This window comes from Ranitomeya imitator, chromosome 2 (assembly GCF_032444005.1).
Source record: "Ranitomeya imitator isolate aRanImi1 chromosome 2, aRanImi1.pri, whole genome shotgun sequence".
Taxonomy (NCBI): domain Eukaryota; kingdom Metazoa; phylum Chordata; class Amphibia; order Anura; family Dendrobatidae; genus Ranitomeya; species Ranitomeya imitator.
In genome coordinates, this window is record NC_091283.1 from 521416032 (window position 1) to 521439599 (window position 23568).

Genomic DNA, 23568 nt, shown 5'->3' on the forward strand with positions numbered 1-23568 from the left:
CCTCACCCTGTAAGGGTATAACGTGTGGTGTTAACCCTGTAGCGTATACTCCTATTTTGGTGCTGGACAGTGAAGTCCTAGTAAAATATATTATATATAGAGCAATCCATACTAAAACAAAATTTGGGAAAATGGTAAATAGATTAATATAGTGCATTTGGAGATAAGCAAAATAAAGCACAAACTGTAGGATGGAAGACCAACAAACAAGAGGTAGATATAACTACCATACAGTGAAATGCATTTTCCCTAAACCCATCTAGATGTCCCATATTATCACATATTTGAAAACTTTCTAAGGCCATGTTCACACGATCCTTTTTTTCATGCGGAATTGCCGCGATTTTCCCGCTTCGGGTCCGCAGCTGTTTTCCATGCAGGGTACATTACATTGTACCCTATGGAAAACAGGAACTGCTGTGCCCACAATGCGGAAAAAAAAAAAAAAAAAAAAAAAACGCGCTGAATAGCTGCGGGAAAAAAGAAGTACCATGTCACTTCTTTTTTCGGAGCCGCAGCGGTTCTGCACCCATTGACCTCCATTGTGAGGTCAAACCCGCAGATGAAAAAAATATCTGCGGGTTTTACTGCGGTTTGTGGTGCAGAACCGCTGCAGCAGGAAGTGCGGGGAAGCGGGTGGAAGTGCGTGGGCGGAGTGTGGCTGCCCCCCCGTGCTCCGATCCCGCCCCCCCGTGCTCCAATCCCACCGCCCCGTGCTCCGATGCCCCACCCCCAGTGCTCCGATGCCCCCCCCCCTTCCCCCGTGCCCTAATCTCCCCCCCTTATACTTACCCGGCGTCCGTCCGGCCTCAGTGATCAAAATAAAAAAAAAAAATAGTAAATGACACCCCCCCCCTTTGTCACCCCCATAGGTAGGGACAATAAAAAAAAATTAAGAATTTTTTTTTTTTCCGTAGGGATAGGGGTAGGGATAGGGGTAGGGATAGGGATAGGGGTAGGGGTAGGGGATAGGGGATAGGGGTAGGGATAGGGGTAGGGGTAGGGGTAGGGGTAGGGATAGGGGTAGGGATAGGGATAGGGGTAGGGATAGGGGTAGGGATAGGGTATTTTCAGCCATTTTAACTGCATAGAAAACTGCATTAAAAAAAAAGGATCAAAAAAAGGCATCAAAAAAGGACAAAAAAAGGACCAAAAAAAAGGACCTGCGTTTTCTGCCAAGAGCTGCAGTTTTTTAAAAACAGTCCTGAAAAAAAAAAAAGGATGGAAATCAGGAACGTGTGAACATACCCCAAGTGCTTGCACCACCCCTAGCTGCCATAATCAAACACTTACGTAATATCAAGTTTAATATTGCTGCTAAGTCTGCATGAAGCTGTATACCGAGCATTCCTATTAGGCTCAAGGATAAATCTAACATTTCTACAATTCTATCAGAAAAGAAACATCCATGAAACAGATCTCAACTACATTCTAGTGCGGAGAAACCATCAAACCACAGTGAAAGCCATCACCTTTTCTCTGACATATCCGTGTGAAGGTCCAAGTACAGACAGATGTACGGACTGTCCGCGGGTCTCCTGCTCCAAACTTGACAGCCTTATTTGAGACTTAACACTATGGAGATGCTGTAATCAGAGCATGAAATAACCCTATACAATAAGTCTAAGTGAAGACTGAAAGACCAATTCTCAACAGCAACATGAAAGACCAACAAGAAATGTTTGATAAACCTAATTCTTGTAAGCGATTAGGGTACATTCCCATGGGACAATGCAAAGGGATATATCCACAACATTAACGGACCTGCTTTGTATTCCTAATCCACAGCGCAAGCGTATTTGCTCTGCAGCACGTGAGATTTCTTTTAAGGGAACCAGATATGTCAGATAACGGTATTAACCTGCAGCTATGGGGTAACGAAGTTGCTAGGCCACTGTACTGAAAGAGGGCAACTGGAAGAAAATGAAATACCTTCTGGGATATGCCAGCTTCCAGTTATGCCCACAATTAGTCACTGCTCAGAACGGAGGGTGACGGCTGTAAGAATACGCCGGCCCTGACTGACAGCCAGTTCAGCAGAGTCAGGGTGTGACTACAGGTTAATAGTTTTATCAGACCTCACAGGTTCCACTTAAGGCCATGTGCTCACGTTGAGTAAAATAACCACCATTTCTGCATTTCTTGGCAGGAAAATCGCAGCTGCAAAAAAAAAAAAAAGTGTATTTTTGATTGATTTGAATCACGTCAATCGTGAAAAGCATACTGCAAAACTGCACAACCGAACTTGTGCTTGACACTTCAGGTTTCTCATTCACTTTGCTAGCATCAGGTTGTGTTAAATCTGCACACTACAAAAAAAAAAAAAACCAACATCTGAACACAGCCTTAATTGCACTCACAGTGCTGCAGATATATTATGCTGCAGATTTTCCAGCTGCAAACCCACCACAGAAAATCCAATGCTTACTCACCCCATTAGAAAAACCCAGAATCATCAAGACTGGTGTTTTGCATGCCAATATTGATAAACTGCGTGCTGAAGTTTGAGAAATAAAATTCTTTAGAGATGCGAGCTTCCTAATGGGTTTGGGGCAGCTTTTAACTGCCAGGAATGTTAATGTATTCAAGGACTGGAGTACATTTCTGTCATAATGTATTCCACTTATGGCTTAAATTATGATGAACTTGTTGGGTGTGTTTGGCCATGCCAGTCTGAGCTCTACCCACTTTTCAAGAAGTAATTAGAGCATGGCAGTTTTTTTTTGTTTGTTTGCTTGTTTTAACCCCTTCATGACCCAGCCTATTTTGACCTTAAAGACCTTGCCGTTTTTTGCAATTCTGACCAGTGTCCCTTCATGAGGTAATAACTCAGGAACGCTTCAATGGATCCTAGCGGTTCTGAGATTGTTTTTTCGTGACATATTGGGCTTCATGTTAGTGGTAAATTTAGGTCAATAAATTCTGTGTTTATTTGTGATAAAAACGGAAATTTGGCGAAAATTTTGAAAATTTCGCAATTTTCACATTTTTTTTTATCCTGTTAAACCAGAGAGTTATGTGACACAAAATAGTTAATAAATAACATTTCCCACACGTCTACTTTACATCAGCACAATTTTGGAAACAAAATTTTTTTTTGCTAGGAAGTTATAAGGGTTAAAATTTGACCAGCGATTTCTCATTTTTACAACGAAATTTACAAAACCATTTTTTTTTAGGGACCACCTCACATTTGAAGTCAGTTTGAGGGGTCTATATGGCTGAAAATACCCAAAAGTGACACCATTCTAAAAACTGCACCCCTCAAGGTGCACAAAACCACATTCAAGAAGTTTATTAACCCTTCAGGTGCTTCACAGCAGCAGAAGCAACATGGAAGGAAAAAATGAACATTTAACTTTTTAGTCACAAAAATGATTTTTCAGCAACAATTTTTTTATTTTCCCAATGGTAAAAGGAGAAACTGAACCACGTACGTTGTTGTCCAATTTGTCCTGAGTACGCTGATACCTCATATGTGGGGGTAAACCACTGTTTGGGCGCACGGCAGGGCTTGGAAGGGAAGGAGCGCCATTTGACTTTTTGAATGAAAAATTGGCTGCACTCTTTAGCGGACACCATGTCACATTTGGAGAGCACCCGTGTGCCTAAAAATTGGAGCTCCCCCACAAGTGACCCCATTTTGGAAACTAGATGCCCCAAGGAACTTATCTAGATGCATAGTGAGCCCTTTAAACCCCCAGGTGCTTCACAAATTGATCCGCAAAAATGAAAAAGTCTTTTTTTTTCACAAAAAAATTCTTTTAGCCTCAATTTTTTCATTTTCACATGGACAACAGGATAAAATGGATCCTAAAATTTGTTTGGCAATTTCTCCTGAGTTCACCGATACTTCACATGTGGAGGTAAACCACTGTTTGGGCACATGGTAAGGCTCGGAAGGGAAGGAGCGCCATTTGACTTTTTGAATGAAAAATTAGCTCCATCGTTAGCGGACACCATGTCGCGTTTGGAGAGACCCTGTGTGCCTATGCAATGGAGCTCCCCCACAAGTGACCCCATTTTGGAAACTAGACCCCCCAAGGAACTTATCTAGATGCATACTGAGCACTTTAAACCCCCAGGTGCTTCACAGAAGTTTATAATGCAGAGCCATGAAAATAAAAAATAATTTTTCTTTTCTCAAAAATGATTTTTTAGCCTGGAATTTCCTATTTTTCCAATGGTAATAGGAGAAATTGGACCACAAATGTTGTTGTCCAGTTTGTCCTGAGTATGCAGATACCCCATATGTGGGGGTAAACCACTGTTTGGGCGCACGGCAGGGCTCAGAAGGGAAGGCACGCCATTTGGCTTTTTAAATGGAAAATTATCTCCAATCATTAGCGGACACCATGTCGCGTTTGGAGAGCCCCTGTGTGCCTAAACATTGGAGATCCCCCACAAATTACCCCATTTTGGAAACTAGACCCCCAAAGGAACTAATCTAGATGTGTAGTGAGCACTTTGAACCCTCAAGTGCTTCACAGACGTTTATAACGCAGAGCCATGAAAATAAAAAAAAAAAAAATATTTTCTCAAAAATGAATTTTAGCCCGCAATTTTTTATTTTCCCAAGGGTAACAGGAGAAATTTGACCCCAAAAGTTGTTGTCCAGTTTCTCCTGAGTACGCTGATACCCCATATGTGGGGGTAAACCACTGTTTAGGCACATGCTGGGGCTCGGAAGTGAAGTAGTGACGTTTTGAAATGCAGACTTTGATGGAATGCTCTGTGGGCGTCACGTTGCGTTTGCAGAGCCCCTGATGTGGCTAAACAGTAGAAACCCCCCACAAGTGACCCCATTTTGGAAACTAGACCCCCAAAGGAACTTATCTAGATGTGTGGTGAGCACTTTCAACCCCCAAGTGCTTTACAGAAGTTTATAACGCAGAGCCGTGAAAATAATAAATACGTTTTCTTTCCTCAAAAATAATTTTTTAGCCCAGAATTTTTTATTTTCCCAAGGGTTACAGGAGAAATTGGACCACAAAAGTTGTTGTCCAGTTTCTCCTGAGTACGCTAATGCCCCATGTGTGGGGGTAAACCACTGTTTGGGCACACGTGGGGGCTCAGAAGGGAAGTAGTGACTTTTGAAATGCAGACTTTGATGGAATGGTCTGCGGGCGTCACGTTGCGTTTGCAGAGCCCCTGGTGTGCCTAAACAGTAGAAACCCCCCACAAGTGACCCCATTTTGGAAACTAGACCCCCCAAGGAACTTATCTAGATATGTGGTGAGCACTTTGAACCCCCAAGTGCTTCACAGACGTTTACAACGCAGAGCCGTGAAAATAAAAAATCATTTTTCTTTCCTCAAAAATGATGTTTTAGCAAGCAATTTTTTATTTTCTCAAGGGTAACAGGAGAAATTGGACCCCAGTAATTGTTGCGCAGTTTGTCCTGAGTATGCTGGTACCCCATATGTGGGGGTAAACCACTGTTTGGGCACACGTCGGGGTTCGGAAGTGAGGGAGCACCATTTGAATTTTTGAATACAAGATTGGCTGGAATCAATGGTGGCGCCATGTTGCGTTTGGAGACCCCCTGAAGTGCCTAAACAGTGGAAACCCCTCAATTCTACCTCCAACACACCCCTAACCCTTATCCCAACTGTAGCCGTAACCCTAATCACAACCCTAACCCCAACACACCCCTAACCACAACCCTAACCCCAAAACACCCCTAACCCTAACCACAACCCTAATTCCAACCCAACTCTAAGGCTATGTGCCAACGTTGCGGATTCGTATGAGATTTTTCAGCATCATTTTTGAAAAATCCGCGGGTAAAAGGCACTGCGTTTTACCTGTGGATTTACCGTGGATTTCCAGTGTTTTTTGTGCGGATTTCACCTGTGGATTCCTATTGAGGAACAGGTGTAAAACGCTGCGGAATCCGCACAAAGAATTGGCATGCTGCGGAAAATACAACGCAGCGTTCCCGCGCGGTATTTTCTGCACCATGGGCACAGCGGATTTGGTTTTCCATATGTTTACATGGTACTGTAAACCTGATGGAACACTGCTGCGGATCCGCAGCGGCCAATCCGTACCGTGTGCACATAGCCTAATTCTAAAGGTATGTGCACACGCTGCGGAAAACGCTGCGCATCCGCAGCAGTTTCCCATGAGTTTACAGTTCAATGTGAACCTATGGGAACCAAAAATCGCTGTACACATGCTGCGGAAAAACTGCACGGAAACGCAGCGGTTTACATTCCGCAGCATGTCACTTCTTTCTGCGGATTCCGCAGCGGTTTTACAACTGCTCCAATAGAAAATCGCAGTTGTAAAACCGCAGTGAAATGCGCAGAAAAACCGCGGTAAATCCACGATAAATCAGCAGCGGTTTAGCACTGTGGATTTTTCAAATCCGCTGCGGAAAAATCCGCATAGGACCAGAATACGTGTGCACATACCGAAACCCTAACCCTACCCCTAACCCTACCCCTAACCCTAACTCTAGCCCTACCCCTAACCCTAACCCTACCCCTAACCCTAGTTCTTACCCCAACCTTAGTGAAAAAAAAAAAAAATTCTTTATTTTTTTTATTGTCCCTATCTATGGGGGTGACAAAGGGGGGGGTCATTTACTATTTTTTTTATTTTGATCACTGAGATATAACCTATCTCAGTGATCAAAATTCACTCTGGAACGAATCTGCCGGCCGGCAGATTCGGCGGGCGCACTGCACATGCGCCCGCCATTTTGGAAGATGGCGGCGCCCAGGAAAGAAGACGGACGGACCTCGGGCGGCCAGGTAAGTATAAGGGGGGGAGATCAGGGCACGGGGGGGGGGGCGTCGGAGCACGGGGGGGTGGATCGGATCATGGTGGGGGGTGGATCGGAACACGGGAGGGAGGATTGGAGCACGGGGAAGGATTGGAGCACGGGGTGAGGGATCGCTGTGCGGGGGGGGTGGATCGGAGCACGGGGGGGGGGGGTCGCTGTGTGCGGGGGGGGGGGGATCGGAGTGCGGGGGGGTTTGATTGGAGCGCGGGGGGTGTGATTGGTGCACGGGGAAGCGGACAGGAGGACGGGGGAGCGGAGCACAGGACGGAGGGGAGCGGACCACAGATCGGGGGGCTGGGGGGGCGATCGGAGGGGTGGGGTGGGTGCACATAAGTGTTTCCAGCCATGGCCGATGATATTGCAGCATCGGCCATGGCTGGATTGTAATATTTCACCAGTTTTTTAGGTGAAATATTACAAATCGCTCTGATTGGCAGTTTCACTTTCAACAGCCAATCAGAGCGATCGTAGCCACGAGGGGGTGAAGCCACCCCCCCCTGGGCTAAACTACCACTCCCCCTGTCCCTGCAGATCGGGTGAAATGGGAGTTAACCCTTTCACCCGGCCTGCAGGGACGCGATCTTTCCACGACGCATATGCTGCGTCATGGGTCGGAATGGCACCGACTTTCATGACGCAGCGTATGCGTCAAAGGTCGGGAAGGGGTTAAAAAAGATGACCATCAAGGTTAGAAACATTGTTCCTACAGAATATACAGTAATCACTACATCCAATATACTCTACATATATTTTAAATATGCAATATTGGGACATCTGCAAATGGAAGGGTGATTACATTAATCAGCAAAATACAGAAATTACAGGAAGACAAAAAGGAAATTTATTTTGGTCAAAAAAAATAAAAAATTGATATCCTTTCCAAATTAGATTAAAGGCGTTTTCCCACAAACAAAGTATAAAAATTTTAATCAATAGATCTTGGAATAATAATAAGTTCCACAATTGGAGGTGTTAAAAAAATAAATAAAATAAATAAAAAAAGTTCCTGTCATGAGATACTCTTAGGGTATGTTCCCACGGTCAGTAAAAGCTGCGGGTTGGACAATGCATACAGCCACAGCGTCCAGATGTTGTAGCATAGTGGATGGGATTTCAAGAAATCATATCTCCACTATGCATGCACCGATGCCTGCGGATTCCCCGCGGAGACGGACATGTGGCGGGTCTTTCTAGACTGCATCATGTCAATTTATCTTGCAGAGATGCGAGTCTCCACAAGATAAATTTCACCCGTACATGGCGATTCCGCACAGTTCAGTGATCACATGCAGATTCACCTGCGTTCAAAAGCCGGCAGTGCTTTGGATGTAGCGGACATGTGCTGTGTCCAAAGCGCTGCTGATTCCTGACCGTGGGACATACCCTAATAAATGTGCCCCTGCTGTGTACTGTGTAATGGCTGTGTCTGACCATACGGGAACATGGTCTGATCATACCACATCTCCTGGCCTGGGGCGGGAAAAAAAAAAGAAAGAAAAACACACACCAGACAGGAAAATGCTTTATCTCGCAAAAAAAAAAAAAAAAAAACACACAACAAACAGCTGTGATAGCATACTGTATACTCTCTTTTCCTTCCTCCCCTGCACATGTATAAAATTAGTTCAACAAGGGAATTTTTTTTTTTAAACATATCCAATTGTGGAAATTATCATTCCAAGATGTATTGATTAAAATCAACTTTAAAATTAACTTTGTTAATGGGCATACCCCTTTAAAAGATCATCAGATATATTTTTATAAAAGCTAAAGTCAGACAGTATATAACACTCCAGGTTTAGAACCTTACAAGAGTTGTTTTCAATTAAAAACACTTATGACAAACATTCCTACTGCATTACAAAAATGAATGAATGAAAATATAGGAGACGAAAGAATATTCAGAAATGTACAAACTATTTCATCCATGTGGATGTGCAGCATAAATGAGAATAAGCAAGGGGTGTTATTATAATGACTGTCCAGGATAAACTTCTAGTTAACCAAATGGCTTGTTGGTACATAAAGTTATAAACAGAACGGTCACTCACACTCCTGGACCCAGCACTGCCTCAACAGTTTTTCTGGGCTTAGGAACATTACCGCTGTAGCCTTCAACATCTACATGCCATGCCATCTACATCAGCAAAGTTGCTGAGCCCAGTGATTGGCTGCAGTGGTGGTGGTCACGTGGTGTCATGACCACTGCAGCCCATTACCAAGGATCAGAGCAGCAGCCCAGAGGCAACGATGGAGCCAGGAAGGATGAGTAACTGCTCCATTTATTAATTTAGGCATCTACAAGCCTTTTGATTAAACAGAAGTTTTTCCTACACAAACTTCTGAGTTCTCTAAATAGAAGGGAAATAAAAACAATTCTAGGAATGTAAATGAAGCATTTAAAATAAAGTTGCAAAGTAAAAAGGAATGCTTTTGAAAGGTACAGTATACATGTTTAACAAATATCAAATCTAACCTGTTTTGGCTGCCATCATTTTGCAAAACCACCAACTACAGGCCATTACCAAGCATGTTTATAGTCCTAAGGCAACACTAAATTTTCAGGAAATCCAACCTGCGATTACATTTATAATTTTATTTCTAGTTATCAAATTACCTGCTGTCAATAAAAACTAAACAAAATTAACAACCTCAAGTTTCTAAGTGGAATGTTTTATATACATAGCTCATCTGTTCCGGAAGGTAAGACTAGAAGTACGTTTTATACACAACATCTTGTGTCAATGAATATACACATATTGAAGTGTGAACGCCGACATGCTAAGGCTCAGTTGACATCAGCACTGACAATTTTGCTGTCTTGTACCATCATAGGAAGAGGAAATTCATGCAGAGTTGGATCTTTCATACAACAGTCACCATCACCTGACCCCAATTACTATCGGCAGGTTCTCATTTTTAGGAGGAGGAATACAGCTGCATGCTGCACTATTATCCTCACAAAATCAGAGCCTAAATATGGCGTTCACACTTATTAATGAACTACGTAAACATGTTAAGCATTGAAACTTACTATACAAAGTTAAAAAAGAAAAACTCATTCATGTGCAAAATGCATCTAAAAAGATACTGGAAAAGTATTGGAGAATCTGGATTTAGCATTCAATCTGGGATCGAGGAGTGCGCCTTAAATTCATAGTGTGTCGATGCAATTCTTGCATTTGTCTAATTCTATCTTTCTGCCACATCAAGTTAGGGGGCATGGGGTATTTCTGTGTCCCATGCAGGTATCTAAATGGGATTCTCACGTGACAGGCTGTAGCGCGGCACCGCGGCTGAGGCATGGGCGGGAGCAACAGCCAGCGTTTGCGTTCAGCACAATAGCGGTACGCCTCTTTCCTGTATTGTTTGTCTATGTCATCACTGTTTTTCCAACCCCCAATAATAAAAACATCATCCTTATAGTAGCAGATAGCTGCCCCTTCTATGCCTAAAACTTCTGGTGGCAAGCTCTCAAGAATTTCATTTGAGACTTGCCTAGAAATTTTACTTTGAGCCTCATCCACAGTCATAGAGTAGCTCTTAGGACAGCATGAGGCAGTATTATAGAAATTGGTGCATGCAACCGACATCTGGAATGCACAGTAATTGTCCAGAAGTGGCAAAGACTCAATATCCTGCCATCGACTACTTTCTATGTCATATCGGCAGTTAATTGTTCTAAGGCCATCTTCATTATCACTGTCAACCGGTGTGCGAGCAGTTATGTAAACGTAACGATCTTCTACACTAACAGCTTTCACATCACGCAAAATTTTGGGTGCAGATTCTAAGATCTGCCATTTATCTTGCTCAGGGTCATAGACAGTGACATCTTTGAAGCCAGGGCTAAAGTTGCCATGACCCCCAATACTATACAGGTTGCCCTTCACAGACATAAGGCCAAAGGAATGTTTTCGAGTGATCAAGTTGCATACTTGTTCCCAAACATTTCGGTTTGGATTGTATCGCTCAACAGTTTTAGCAAACCCAGGCTCCATGGAGCCAGCCACATATACATGAGCATCTGTAGCCATTACTGCATGTCCATCGAGATGATTGTGAATATGAGGCAAGTTCACCCATCGATCTTCATGAATAAAATAGCCAACACATTCACTTAAGTAGTCTCCTCCTTCCGAAACGCCTCCAATGACCATAATTACATCCATATTCTGGCCAAAGCGTGGCAACGACGTCATGTGGGTGGCCAATGACTGCAGGTTTCCAGTTTGTATGTTTTCTGATCGCAAAGCATGGCCCTCAACAGCTTCAGCAACCAACTGCAAGCAGGCATCATTTGCAGCAACCAGCCGATCAGCTTTCACATGTCTGGTAAGATAAGTGGGTTTCATTTGAGAGAGTCGAAGGAGCTTAAACAATTCCTCAAAATACTTCTCCCTCTCATCAGCGTTTTTCTGAATCCATTTTAGAATTGCCTCAAAGAGAACCTCTTCAGAATCTACCGTAATCTCGGGATCGGAGAGCCAGTCTCTAACAAGATGGAATGGAAGTGTATAAAATTCATCATCCTCGATTACTTTGTAAAAATTTCTACGAATCATGTCAGCTGACTTCAAAGCTAGCTGGTTCAGTGTGTACATATGAGCCAAACTGTGAATAGCGACACAGTTCGATAGATTGAGCTTTTTCTTCAGAAATTCTCCACAGAACTCCTTCAATCGAAGCAGCAAAAGTCTAAACGATTATGACGTGAGAAAAAGAGAAAAGGAAAAAAAAGAAGTTAGATTACACTGGTGAAATATATTGAAGAGGCTGTGAGCCCTAACGAAAAGTCTATTTTAATAAATACTCTCTTGTACCGATCCGGTTATTCTTCCTTATTAGCTGCCTGCAGTCTTCCTGACACCATAAAATGTCAGGTTGGTCTGCAAATAACTCTGCAAGACATTTTACAATAACACTGCAGAGTAAGTAGCTGCAGATAGCTAACTCTCTGCTCCTACGGCGGCATGATAACAAACACAGCCAGACTCCCAATAGAGAAGTTAGATGTTTTATTACATACTCTGCATTCCTGATCGCTGTATACGCACCACTGAATGAGCGCTGTGTATACAGTATAGGAAGAAGAGAAACCACTTCCTCCTCCAGACCCAGGGATCATGTGATCTGTAGGTGCAAAGAGGAAACACGACCTGCTAGGTCTTAGGGCTTGTTTCCACTTGCGAGATATACGTCTGAGTCTCGCATGTTGAAACGAAGCTCTGTCGCCGGCACTCCAGAGCGGAGCGTGCGGCTGCATGTGTTCCTATGCGGCCGCACGCTCCGCTCTGGAGTGCCGGCGACAGAGCTTCGTTTCCACATGCGAGACTCGGACGTATATCTCGCAAGTGGAAACAAGCCCTTAGACTTAGATCAGTTCAGGAGTGCAATTAGCAGGTTGAATTTGCCCTGTAACTGGGGATAATATGCCAGAATCAGTTACAGGGAGAATCCACAAAAAATATTTTTAAATGTTGAAGTGTTCCACAATATGTGAAATCAATACACAAAGTAAATAAAATTACAAAAATCCAAAGTCAGTTCAAAGTGCTGTTCCTGGACAAAAAAAATATATTCTATATCTATATAACGCCATGTGGGTACTGGCATACAACATCGTCAGGCAGATTGCGCCTTAAAAAGCACAGCCAAAAGCGAATAGTGTATAGTAATGTTAAAAAGACATAGCTGTGAAATTTTCACTACTTCTTTTAGTCGTTTGAGGGTTCGGAAATCGTGAAGTGGTTAGAAGTAGCATTTTTATTCATCGGGAGGCTTCCCACAAGTTATAAACTACATAAGAAGAAAAAAAAATTTTTTTTAAAAAGCCGCCATCTGCGGCAAAAACACAAAGCACCAGCGCAAAGCCGTTTCGGGAAAAAAGATTGCCATTTTTTTTCCTCAAGCAGTTTCGCAGAGGAAAACCTCAGAAGGTGCATTGGCATCTTATAGAAGTCATTTGCATATTATAATATTACTGGCTTCTAGTTCTTAAAGTGGCACTTTATGACTTTAGTTGTAGCTGGCCTTTAAATCACTTTTCTGAGAATTTAAAATGACAGCACCTTAAATGACAGTTATTAACGATATATCGGCGACCGCAAAAAAAAAAAAAAAAGTCTGATTTTCCATTTAATTTCTCTCTCCTCTGAGGTGATCGCACATCAGAGGGGAGAGAAATAGGGTCCCCCGACCAACACCCCCCCCCCCCCCCCAGGTACCTGTGGTGTGCCTGCTTGCCCCTGTGAAATCCCCCAGGCCGCTGACGTCTTATTCTAGGAGAAAATGGCGGGTGCATGCACAGTGCGCCCGCCTGGATCTGCTGGCCGAAACCAACAGGAAATTTTTCCTATTGGTTTATTTTGATCACTGTGATAGGGTCTATCACAGTGAAAAAAATATAAAAAAAAAAATAGTAAATCAAACCACCTTTTATCACCCCCTTAGTTAGGGAAAAATAATGAAATAAAAAAATATATATTTCCATTTTTCAATTACTGTTAGAGTTGGGCTAAAGTGAGTGTTAGGGGTGTGTTGGGGTTAGGGTTGGGATTAGGGGTGTGTTGGGGTTATGGTTAAGGTTGGTATTAGGTTTAGGGGTATTTTGGGGTTAAGGTTGGAGTTAGAATTGGGGGGTTTCCACTGTTTAGATACATCAGGGGGTCTCCAAATGCAACATGGCGCCAAAATTGAATCCTGCCGATTTTGCGATCAAAAAGTCAAAACGATGCTTCCTCCCTCCTGAGCCCTGCCATGCACCCAAACAGTGGCTTTTCCCCACATACGGGGTATCAGCGTACTCAGGAGAATTTGCACAACAAATTTTGTGGTCCACTTTCTCCGGATACTCTTGTGAAAAAAAAAAATCTGTTCCAAAGTAAATTTTTGTTTGAAAAAAGTAAAAAAATTCATTTTTTCCTTCCACATTGCTTTCGTTCTCTTGAAGTACCTGCAAGGTAAATAAGCTTCTTGATTGTGGTTTTGGCAACCTTGAGGGACGCAGTTTTTAGAATGGTGTCACTTTTGGGTATTTTCTGTTACATTGACTCCCCAAACTTACTTCAAATGTGGGTTGGTTACAATATACATACACATACATACACATACATACACATATATACACATATACCGTATATACTCGAGTATAAGCCGAGATTTTTGGGCTGAAAGTGCCCCTCTCGGCTTATACTCGAGTCACGGTGGGTGGCAGGGTCGGCGGGTGAGGGGGGGGGGGGGGGGAGGGGTCTGAGGCATACTCACCTAATCCCGGCGCTCCTGACGTTCCCCCTGCCCGTCCCACGGTCTCCGGGTGCTGCAGCTCTTCCCCTCTTCAGCGGTCACGTGGGACCGCTCATTAAACTCATGACTATGGACTCCACTCCCATAGGGGTGGAGCCGCATATTCATTTCTCTGAGCGGTGCCAGTGACCGCTGACAGGAAGAGCTGCGTCACCCGGGGACAGTGTGACAGGCAGGGGCAGCGTCAGGACTAGGTGAGTATTATATTCACCTGTCCCCGTTCCAGCCGCGGCTCCATCTTCCCGGCGTCTCTGCGCTCTGACTGTGCAGGTCAGAGGGCGCGATGACGCATATAGTGTGCGCGGCGCCCTCTGCTTGATCAGTCAGTGCAGAGACGCCGGAACGAGACGCCGGGAGCTGCAATCAAGAGAGGTGAGTATGGCTTTTTTTTTTTTTTTTTTTATCATCATTATTGCAGCAGCAGCGGCACAGATTTATATGGAGCATCTATGGGGCAAAAATGAACGGTGCAGAGCATTATATGGCACAGCTATGGGGCAAGAAAGAACGGTACAGAGCACTATATGGCACAGCTATGGGGCAATAATGAACGGTATGGAGCATCTATTTTTATTTTTTAAATTCACCGGTAGCTGCTGCATTTTCCACCCCAGGCTTATACTCGAGTCAATAAGTTTTTTGTGGCAAAATTAGGGGGGGGTCGGCTTATACTCGGGTCGGTATACACACACACACACACACACATATATATACATACACATACAGTCATGGCCAAAAGTATTGACATCCCTGCAATGCTGTCAGATAATACTCAGTTTCTTCCTGAAAATGATTGCAAACACAAATTATTTGGTATTATCTTCATTTAATTTGTCTTAAATGAAAAAACACAAAAAGAATTGTCCTAAAGCCAAATTGGATATAATTCCACACCAAACATAAAAAAGGGGGTGGACAAAAGTATTGGCACTGTTCAAAAAATCATGTGATGCTTCTCTAATTTGTGTAATTAACAGCACCTGTAACTTACCTGTGGCACCTAACAGGTGTTGGCAATAACTAAATCACACTTGCAGCCAGTTGACATGGATTAAAGTTGAATCAACCTCTGTCCTGTGTCCTTGTGTGTACCACATTGAGCATGGAGAAAAGAAAGAAGACCAAAGAACTGTCTGAGGACTTGAGAAACCAAATTGTGAGGAAGCATGAGCAATCTCAAGGCTACAAGTCCATCTCCAAAGACCTGAATGTTCCTGTGTCTACCGTGCGCAGTGTCATCAAGAAGTTTAAAGCCCATGGCACTGTGGCTAACCTCCCTAGATGTGGACGGAAAAGAAAAATTGATAAGAGATTTCGACGCAAGATTGTGCGGATATTGGATAAAGAACCTCGACTAACATCTAAACAAGTTCAAGCTGCCCTGCAGTCCGAGGGTGCTGTCAACCCGTACTATCCGTCGGCATCTGAATGAAAAGGGACTGTATGGTAGGAGACCCAGGAAAACCCCACTTCTTACCTGAGACAAAAAATCCAGGTTGGAGTTTGCCAAAACTTACCTGAAAAAGCCTAAAACGTTTTGGAAGAATGTTCTCTGGTCAGATGAGACAAAAGTAGAGCTTTTTGGGCAAAGGCATCAACATAGAGTTTACAGGAGAAAAAAAAAGAGGCATTCAAAGAAAAGAACACGGTCCCTACAGTCAAACATGGCGGAGGTTCCCTGATGTTTTGGGGTTGCTTTGCTGTCTCTGGCACTGGACTGCTTAACCATGTGCATGGCATTATGAAGTCTGAAGACTACCAACAAATTTTGCAGCATAATGTAGGGCCCAGTGTGAGAAAGCTGGGTCTCCCTCAGAGGTCATGGCTCTTCCAGCAGAACAATGACCCAAAACACACTTCAAAAAGCACTAGAAAATAGTTTGAGAGAAAGCACTGGAGACTTCTATGGTGGCCAGCAATGAGTCCAGACCTGAATCCCATAGAACACCTTTGGAGAGATCTAAAAATGGCAGTTTGGAGAAGGCACCCTTCAAATATCAGGGACCTGGAGCAGTTTGCCAAAGAAGAATGGTCTAAAATTCCAGAAGAGCATTGGTCTAAAATTCCAGAAGAGCATTGTAAGAAACTCATTGATGGCTACCGGAATCGGTTGGCCGCAGTTATTTTGGCTAAAGGTTGTGCAACCAAGTATTAGGCTGAGGGTGCCAATACTTTTGTCTGGCCCATTTTTGGAGTTTTGTGTGAAATGATCAATGTTTTGCTTCATTCTCTTTTGTGTTTTTTCATTTAAGACAAATTAAATGAAGATAATACCAAAGAACTTGTGATTGCAATCATTTTCAGGAAGAAACGGAGTATTATCTGACAGAATTGCAGGGGTGTCAATACTTTTGGCCATGACTGTATATATACATACACACACACACACTCACCTGTACTAGGTCTGTCCCAGACCACTATATTATTATAGGAGGAGGAACAGGAAGGGGTCATAACAATAAGGAGCCAATACTCCGCTGTGCTGTTCTTCCCTCACTCCCCACAGTCGGTCTCATTTCTTTGGCAATTCCACACTAGTCAACACCAAAAAGGCCTCCCAAATTAATAGACAGGCCACAGAATGCTTAGTTCAAAACATTTTGTTTATATCAAAAAAATTAAATCTTAGTTCAAACATACACAATCAAAGATGTAGAGATGCCTCCAGTCTAAAGATAAATCTCGTGTAGCAACACAGATGCTTGTATAATAATATATAGATATAATATCTATATGGCAAGTGCTAAATGAACCTCAAGTGGCAAATCCATAAGCACTACCATATGCTTAAGTGCATATACACAGCAGGCTATACAATGTCTCCCATGCGGAATGTATTAAATAAGCCTCAGATGGTGTTCCTATAGATATTACTATAATATTCACAGTTAATATCCTGGTTAAATGACCTAAGCAGAAAACTCCTACCAAAGTGCTTCAGTGCATATATTCATTGCGGGCTCTTATAGTCACTAACACAAAATGTATCCGGTCATTTACCTCCGTGGGACCACACATGTAGGTCTTGAATATTATACAATATAGTAATATCTATAGGAACGCCATTTGAGGCTTATTTAATACATGCCGCATGGGAGACATTGTATAGCCTGCTGTGTATATGCACTTAAGCACTTTAGCAGGGGTTCCTTTCAGGTCATTTACCAGGAATACTATTTATGTAATGTTTTATGGTAGTGCTTATGGATATGCCACTTGAGGTTCATTTTGCACTTACCATATAGATATTATTATACAAGCATCTGTGTTGCTACACGAGATTTATCTTTAGATTGGAGGCATTTCTACATCTTTGACTGTGTATGTTTGAAAGAGTTTATTTTTTTTATATAAATAAAATATCTGTTTTGAACTAAGCATTCTGTGGCCAGTCTTAATTTGGGAGGCCTTTTGGTGTTGATCAATGTTGAATGTGTTCTGAGATTTGGTAAATGGACTAATATGTATTCCACACTAATTCCACACTAGGCCTAGAGGTCACATGGGCATCCCGTCCCGTTACCAAGTACTTCCTGGTGCCAGAAAAGACAAAGAGCAAACGTTGACCATAGGGAGAGAGGGGAGGACCTGGTGGGGGGCAGGACAGGCGACTATTGGCTTATTTTTCACCCCTTCCCATTCCTCCGTGCAATCTGCTATGGGGTCTGGAGAGAACTTTGAACATAACCGGTTTCTCAAAGCAATTGGAATCTCAAAGAATTGTATTCAGGACGCACAGAATCTGATGGGACGATTCCAGCGACTCAGTCAAGAAAGCATTTGGGGCTATTTGTCCATGGCTGGGACTGTGGCAGCACTGGACACGGAGACCGGTGACAGCTGCCATGGCGAACCTCACCTGTCAGGCAGCTCCCCCTCCCACCCCGTCAGACGGCTCCCTACCCCCCCCTCTCACCTGTCAGAAGGCTCCCTCCCCCCCTCACCTGTCAGACGGCTCCCTTCCCCCCCCTCTCACCTGTCAGACGGCTCCCTTCCCCCCCTCTCACCTGTCAGACGGCTCCCTTCCCCCCCCTCTCACCTGTCAGACGGCTCCCTTCCCCCCCTCACCTGGCAGACTGCTCCCTCCCCCCCTCCTCACCTGGCAGACGGCTCCCTTCCCCCCTCTCCTGTCAGACGGCTCCCTCCCCCCCCCCCTCACCTGTCAGACGGCTCCCTTCCCCCCCCTCTCACCTGTCAGACGGCTCCCTCCCCCCCCTCACCTGTCAGACGGCTCCCTCCCCCCCGCCTCACCTGTCAGACGGCTCCCTCCCCCCTCACCTGTCAGACGGCTCCCTTCCCCCCCTCACCTGGCAGACTGCTCCTTCCCCCCCTCCTCACCTGTCAGACGGCTCCCTTCCCCTCCTCACCTGTCAGGCAGCTCCCCCTCCCACCCCGTCAGACGGCTCCCTTCCCCCCCACCTGTCAGACGGCTCCCTTCCCCCCCCACTCACCTGTCAGACGGCTCCCTCCCCCCCCTCACCTGTCAGACGGCTCCCTTCCCCCCCTTCACCTGTCAGATGGCTCCCTTCCCCCGCTCACCTGTCAGACGGCTCCCTTCCCCCCCTCCTCACCTGTCAGACGGCTCCCTCCCCCCCCTCTCCTGTCAGACGGCTCCCTCCCCCCCCCCCCCTCACCTGGCAGACTGCTCCCTCCCCCCCTCCTCACCTGTCAGACGGCTCCCTTCCCCCCTCTCCTGTCAGACGGCTCCCTTCCCCTCCTCACCTGTCAGACGGCTCCCTTCCCCTCCTCACCTGTCAGACGGCTCCCTTCCCCCCCTCTCACCTGGCAGACGGCTCCCTTCCCCCCCTCTCACCTGGCAGACGGCTCCCTTCCCCCCCTCTCACCTGGCAGACGGCTCCCTTCCCCCCCTCTCACCTGGCAGACGGCTCCCTTCCCCCCCTCTCACCTGTCAGACGGCTCCCTTCCCCCCCTCTCCTGTCAGACGGCTCCCTTCCCCTCCCTCACCTGTCAGACGGCTCCCTTCCCCCCCCTCACCTGTCAGACGGCTCCCTTCCCCCCCTCACCTGTCAGACGGCTCCCTTCCCCCCCTCACCTGGCAGACGGCTCCCTTCCCCCCCTCACCTGGCAGACGGCTCCCTTCCCCCCCTCACCTGGCAGACGGCTCCCTTCCCCCCCTCACCTGGCAGACGGCTCCCTTCCCCCCCTCACCTGGCAGACGGCTCCCTTCCCCCCCTCACCTGGCAGACGGCTCCCTTCCCCCCCTCACCTGGCAGACGGCTCCCTTCCCCCCCTCTCCTGTCAGACGGCTCCCTTCCCCCCCTCACCTGGCAGACGGCTCCCTTCCCCCCCTCACCTGGCAGACGGCTCCCTTCCCGCCCTCACCTGGCAGACGGCTCCCTTCCCCCCTCACCTGGCAGACGGCTCCCTTCCCCCCTCACCTGTCAGACGGCTCCCTTCCCCCCCCTCACCTGTCAGACGGCTCCCTTCCCCCCTCACCTGTCAGACGGCTCCCTTCCCCCCCCTCACCTGTCAGACTGCTCCCTCCCCCCCCCCTCACCTGTCAGACGGCTCCCTTCCCCCCTCACCTGTCAGACTGCTCCCTCCCCCCCCCCTCACCTGTCAGACGGCTCCCTTCCCCCCTCACCTGTCAGACGGCTCCCTCCCCCCCCCCTCACCTGTCAGACGGCTCCCTTCCCCCCTCACCTGTCAGACTGCTCCCTCCCCCCCCCCCCTCACCTGTCAGACGGCTCCCTTCCCCCCTCACCTGTCAGACGGCTCCCTTCCCCCCTCACCTGTCAGACGGCTCCCTTCCCCCCCTCACCTGTCAGACGGCTCCCTTCCCCCCCTCACCTGTCAGACGGCTCCCTCCCCCCCCCCTCTCCTGTCAGACGGCTCCCTCCCCCCCCCCCTCTCCTGTCAGACGGCTCCCTTCCCCCCCTCACCTGTCAGACGGCTCCCTTCCCCCCTCACCTGTCAGACGGCTCCCTCCCCCCCCCCTCTCCTGTCAGACGGCTCCCTTCCCCCCCTCACCTGTCAGACGGCTCCCTCCCCCCCCCCTCTCCTGTCAGACGGCTCCCTTCCCCTCCTCACCTGTCAGACGGCTCCCTTCCCCCCTCACCTGTCAGACGGCTCCCTTCCCCCCTCACCTGTCAGACGGCTCCCTTCCCCCCCTCACCTGTCAGACGGCTCCCTTCCCCCCCTCACCTGTCAGACGGCTCCCTCCCCCCCCCCTCTCCTGTCAGACGGCTCCCTCCCCCCCCCCCTCTCCTGTCAGACGGCTCCCTTCCCCCCCTCACCTGTCAGACGGCTCCCTTCCCCCCTCACCTGTCAGACGGCTCCCTCCCCCCCCCCTCTCCTGTCAGACGGCTCCCTTCCCCCCCTCACCTGTCAGACGGCTCCCTCCCCCCCCCCTCTCCTGTCAGACGGCTCCCTTCCCCCCTCACCTGTCAGACGGCTCCCCCCCCCCCCCCTCACCTGTCAGACGGCTCCCTTCCCCCCTCACCTGTCAGACGGCTCCCTCCCCCCCCCCTCTCCTGTCAGACGGCTCCCTTCCCCCCCTCACCTGTCAGACGGCTCCCTCCCCCCCCTCTCCTGTCAGACGGCTCCCTTCCCCCCCTCACCTGTCAGACAGCTCCAGCACCTCATGCACGTTGCCGGTACACACTCGGATCTGCCCCGTGTACATGTACTGAATAACGGCCTCCACCGTCTCCAGATCCGGCCCGGGCTCCGAGCTCCATTTCATGTCCACCCGGCCCGAGCGTGACTCCTGGAAGTGTCCGGACAGCAGGGGGGCGAAGTAGTCTGTGGCCGCCGCCAGCACGGAGCGATGAGCGTGGAATTCGCGTCCTCCTCCGACGAAGACCAGAGTCATGTCACAGAACAGGCCCTGCTTCCTCTGCTCGTTCTGTCGCCACGCCAGGTCCGAGCAGTGCGTGTCCGCCATGAACACCTCGGACTCGCCGTCTTCTCCGGCCCCATCCCGCTGCTCTGCATCCTCCTGCTCTGACAGCTGCGGAGACAGCGACGTCATGGCTATTGCCGCAGCCATCTCGGCCTCCAGGGTGGAGAAGCCTCCGCTTATCCGGCCTGACAATCGCCTACGTCACCACAAGTTGTCAATCTAAACACACAGGCGTGTGTAGGAGGAATGCGCACATACGTCATCACGTTTACGTGCATTCAGTTAAATTGTCTAAACTGCTGCACTTGTAGAGTCTACAGGTGGTTATAGGCGTGTCCGCACGGTCCCAGCAGCCGCCGCCATGGATCCGGAGACCAATAGTATACAGAGGTACTAGACGTGCAGGTAAGAGGTGGGGCAGCTCAGTCCCAGCCAATCAGGTTCCAGCTTTCAAGTTAGTAACTAGAAGTGGCAATCTGATTGGCTACACTGCATCATGTATGCCTCCAAATTAGTCTGGAGGGTTTCCATGGTGACAGAACCCACGCTGGGACACCGGCAGCTTGATGATAAAATATATTGCTTATTAATGACCCCCAGTCCGCCCATTTAGGGCACTTGGGTGTAGTCTGCCTCTGACAGCCGCTGCCTTGTCACCGGTCGGCCGAGATATACTTATTTCTAACACACTGCTGCACCAATGATGGCGCTGTCAATAGCGATGCCTAGATGGGTAACAAAAGACTCGATTGGACCCCATCAGCACCCTGCAGTTGCTAACAGTGTTTTAGGATAAAAAAAAAAAAGGTTTTCATTCCATTTTGCATTAAATTTATGTGACAAAATAATTTGGAGGGGGATGTCCGGTATATTTGCCCCTCAAGGTCACATCAGAGGTGAATGATCGGAAAATGGGATAGGGAAAGTTAGCTCACCGCTAGTGATGAGCAAGCGGCTTGTCACTACTCGTTACTTGCATCACTGCTCGTTACTCGAGTATTTTTGGAATGTTTTCGAGCGGGAGCTCGAGTCCGCGCCCCGCATGTTTGGCGCTTTTTAGACAGCCATTGAACATGTGGGGATATCCGGCCAGTCCTACCTCTGACGAAGGACACTTGGACCACGGGTCACCCGGGTATCTCCACTCTGCCTGTTTATTTCTTTATACCCTTATTTTTTTTCTACTCTTACCATAGTACTGCCACATCAAAACCACAAAAAGAGGACTTGAAAATCCTCCAAAAAATGTAGAAAAAAACCAGCAAGAAAAAGGCAGAGACACTTACCTGCCCAGGCCTCACAAATGCACTAACAGGGCGCAGTGGACCGAATTAAAGATGGCTACACAGGTGCAGTAATACCGATAAGACAGCCTACAATCAGGGATTGGCCGTTTGGTCCACCAGTGCACAATGACGCCCATTAATAGGCTGTGAGCCAGATGCTCTACATCTCCTGTGTGTGAACGTTGCCGCATACAGACTGTATCTTTTTTGTGCACTGGTATACCAAATGGCCAATCCCTGATTGTAGGCTGGTTGTCTCATTGGTATTACTGCACCTGTGTAGCCGCCATCTTTAATTGGGTCCACTGTGCCCTGTTAGTGCATTTGTTTTGAGGCCTGGGCAGGTAAGCGTCTCTTCCTTTTTCTTGGTGTTTTTCATAGTACTTCCACCTTGGATATTCATTTGGTGAATGTGACATGTTCATCCTTTTATTCATCTTGCATACATGGACCTCTGTATCTATGTCACATTCCTTATTTCAACCCATACTTGCTTCTGGGGCATTCTCTCAATTTAGGATCCTCCTCACTGTTTCATTGCTAATATCTATCTTGACTATACAGCCATGTGCTACTTGCCATTATTCTGACACTGATCACTTTGGAAGAGTCTCCCCCTCCACCCCCCACCTCATCTTGCTCATTGCACCTTCACTTTTTTACACTTTTTGGCCTCCTCCTTTGACTTTTTGCATTTTCCTGTCACTTACTTGATTGACACAAATCCTGTCTCACAAGTCACACTTCAATTGTATACATTGCTGTTTCTTTTTGGGTATGTGCATGCGTTGCAGATTTGCCTGCGGATTTTTCTGCACTAAATCCGCAGCTCTTGGCAGAAAATGCAGGTGCGGTTTTTTTGTGCGGTTTTGAAAGCTAAATAAAGATGTATTACTGAACAAAAAAAAATTGTCATGTCTTGTCCAATCTCCTCTTTTACATTTGTCCAACCCACACATAGACAGATATATCTATGGATAGATGTAGATAGATATATGGATAGGCTACTACTACAGCTTGTGGAGACGGGACCTTTCTGCAACCTCGTGGTGACAGCCGGCCTTCGGTACTTGATCCCCAGCCGCTATTATTTCTCCCAGTGCGCCATCCCCACCGTACACAAGCATGTGTCCCATAACATCAGCTGTGCCTCGACCAATGCTGTGACTGAGAAGGTCCACTTACCCAAGTACACCTGGACAAGTGCTTATGGCACTATATTTCCCTAACAGCACACTGGGTGAACATTGAGGGAGACGGGACCCAGTTAGACCCTGGGACAGAACATGTGCTAGTGACACAGAGGATTGCGGGCCCTG

At 47.0% G+C, this 23568-nt stretch overlaps 1 protein-coding gene across 1 annotated transcript; it reads right to left on the reverse strand.

Moving 5' to 3' along the window:
- Positions 1-7522: 7522 nt before the first annotated feature.
- On the reverse strand, positions 7523-21367 carry KLHL11 (kelch like family member 11). Its single transcript, XM_069751782.1, has 2 exons — positions 20680-21367; positions 7523-11491 (listed from the first exon to the last, which is right to left on the reverse strand). Exons 1-2 carry the CDS (start codon positions 21108-21110, stop codon positions 9910-9912), a joined length of 2013 nt encoding a protein of 670 aa, XP_069607883.1. The 5' UTR covers positions 21111-21367; the 3' UTR covers positions 7523-9909.
- Between the last annotated feature and the right edge of the window lie 2201 nt (positions 21368-23568).

What these genes read in the sequence shown, in the direction of transcription:
- KLHL11 (XM_069751782.1), bottom strand. Translation starts at nt 21,110, where the DNA reads ATGGCTGCGGCAATAGCCATGACGTCGCTGTCTCCGCAGCTGTCAGAG. An exon ending in GTGCTGGAGCTGTCTGACAG is followed by an intron (nt 11,492 to 20,679) that starts GTGAGGGGGGGA and finishes ATAATCGTTTAG; the next exon opens with ACTTTTGCTGCTTCGATTGA.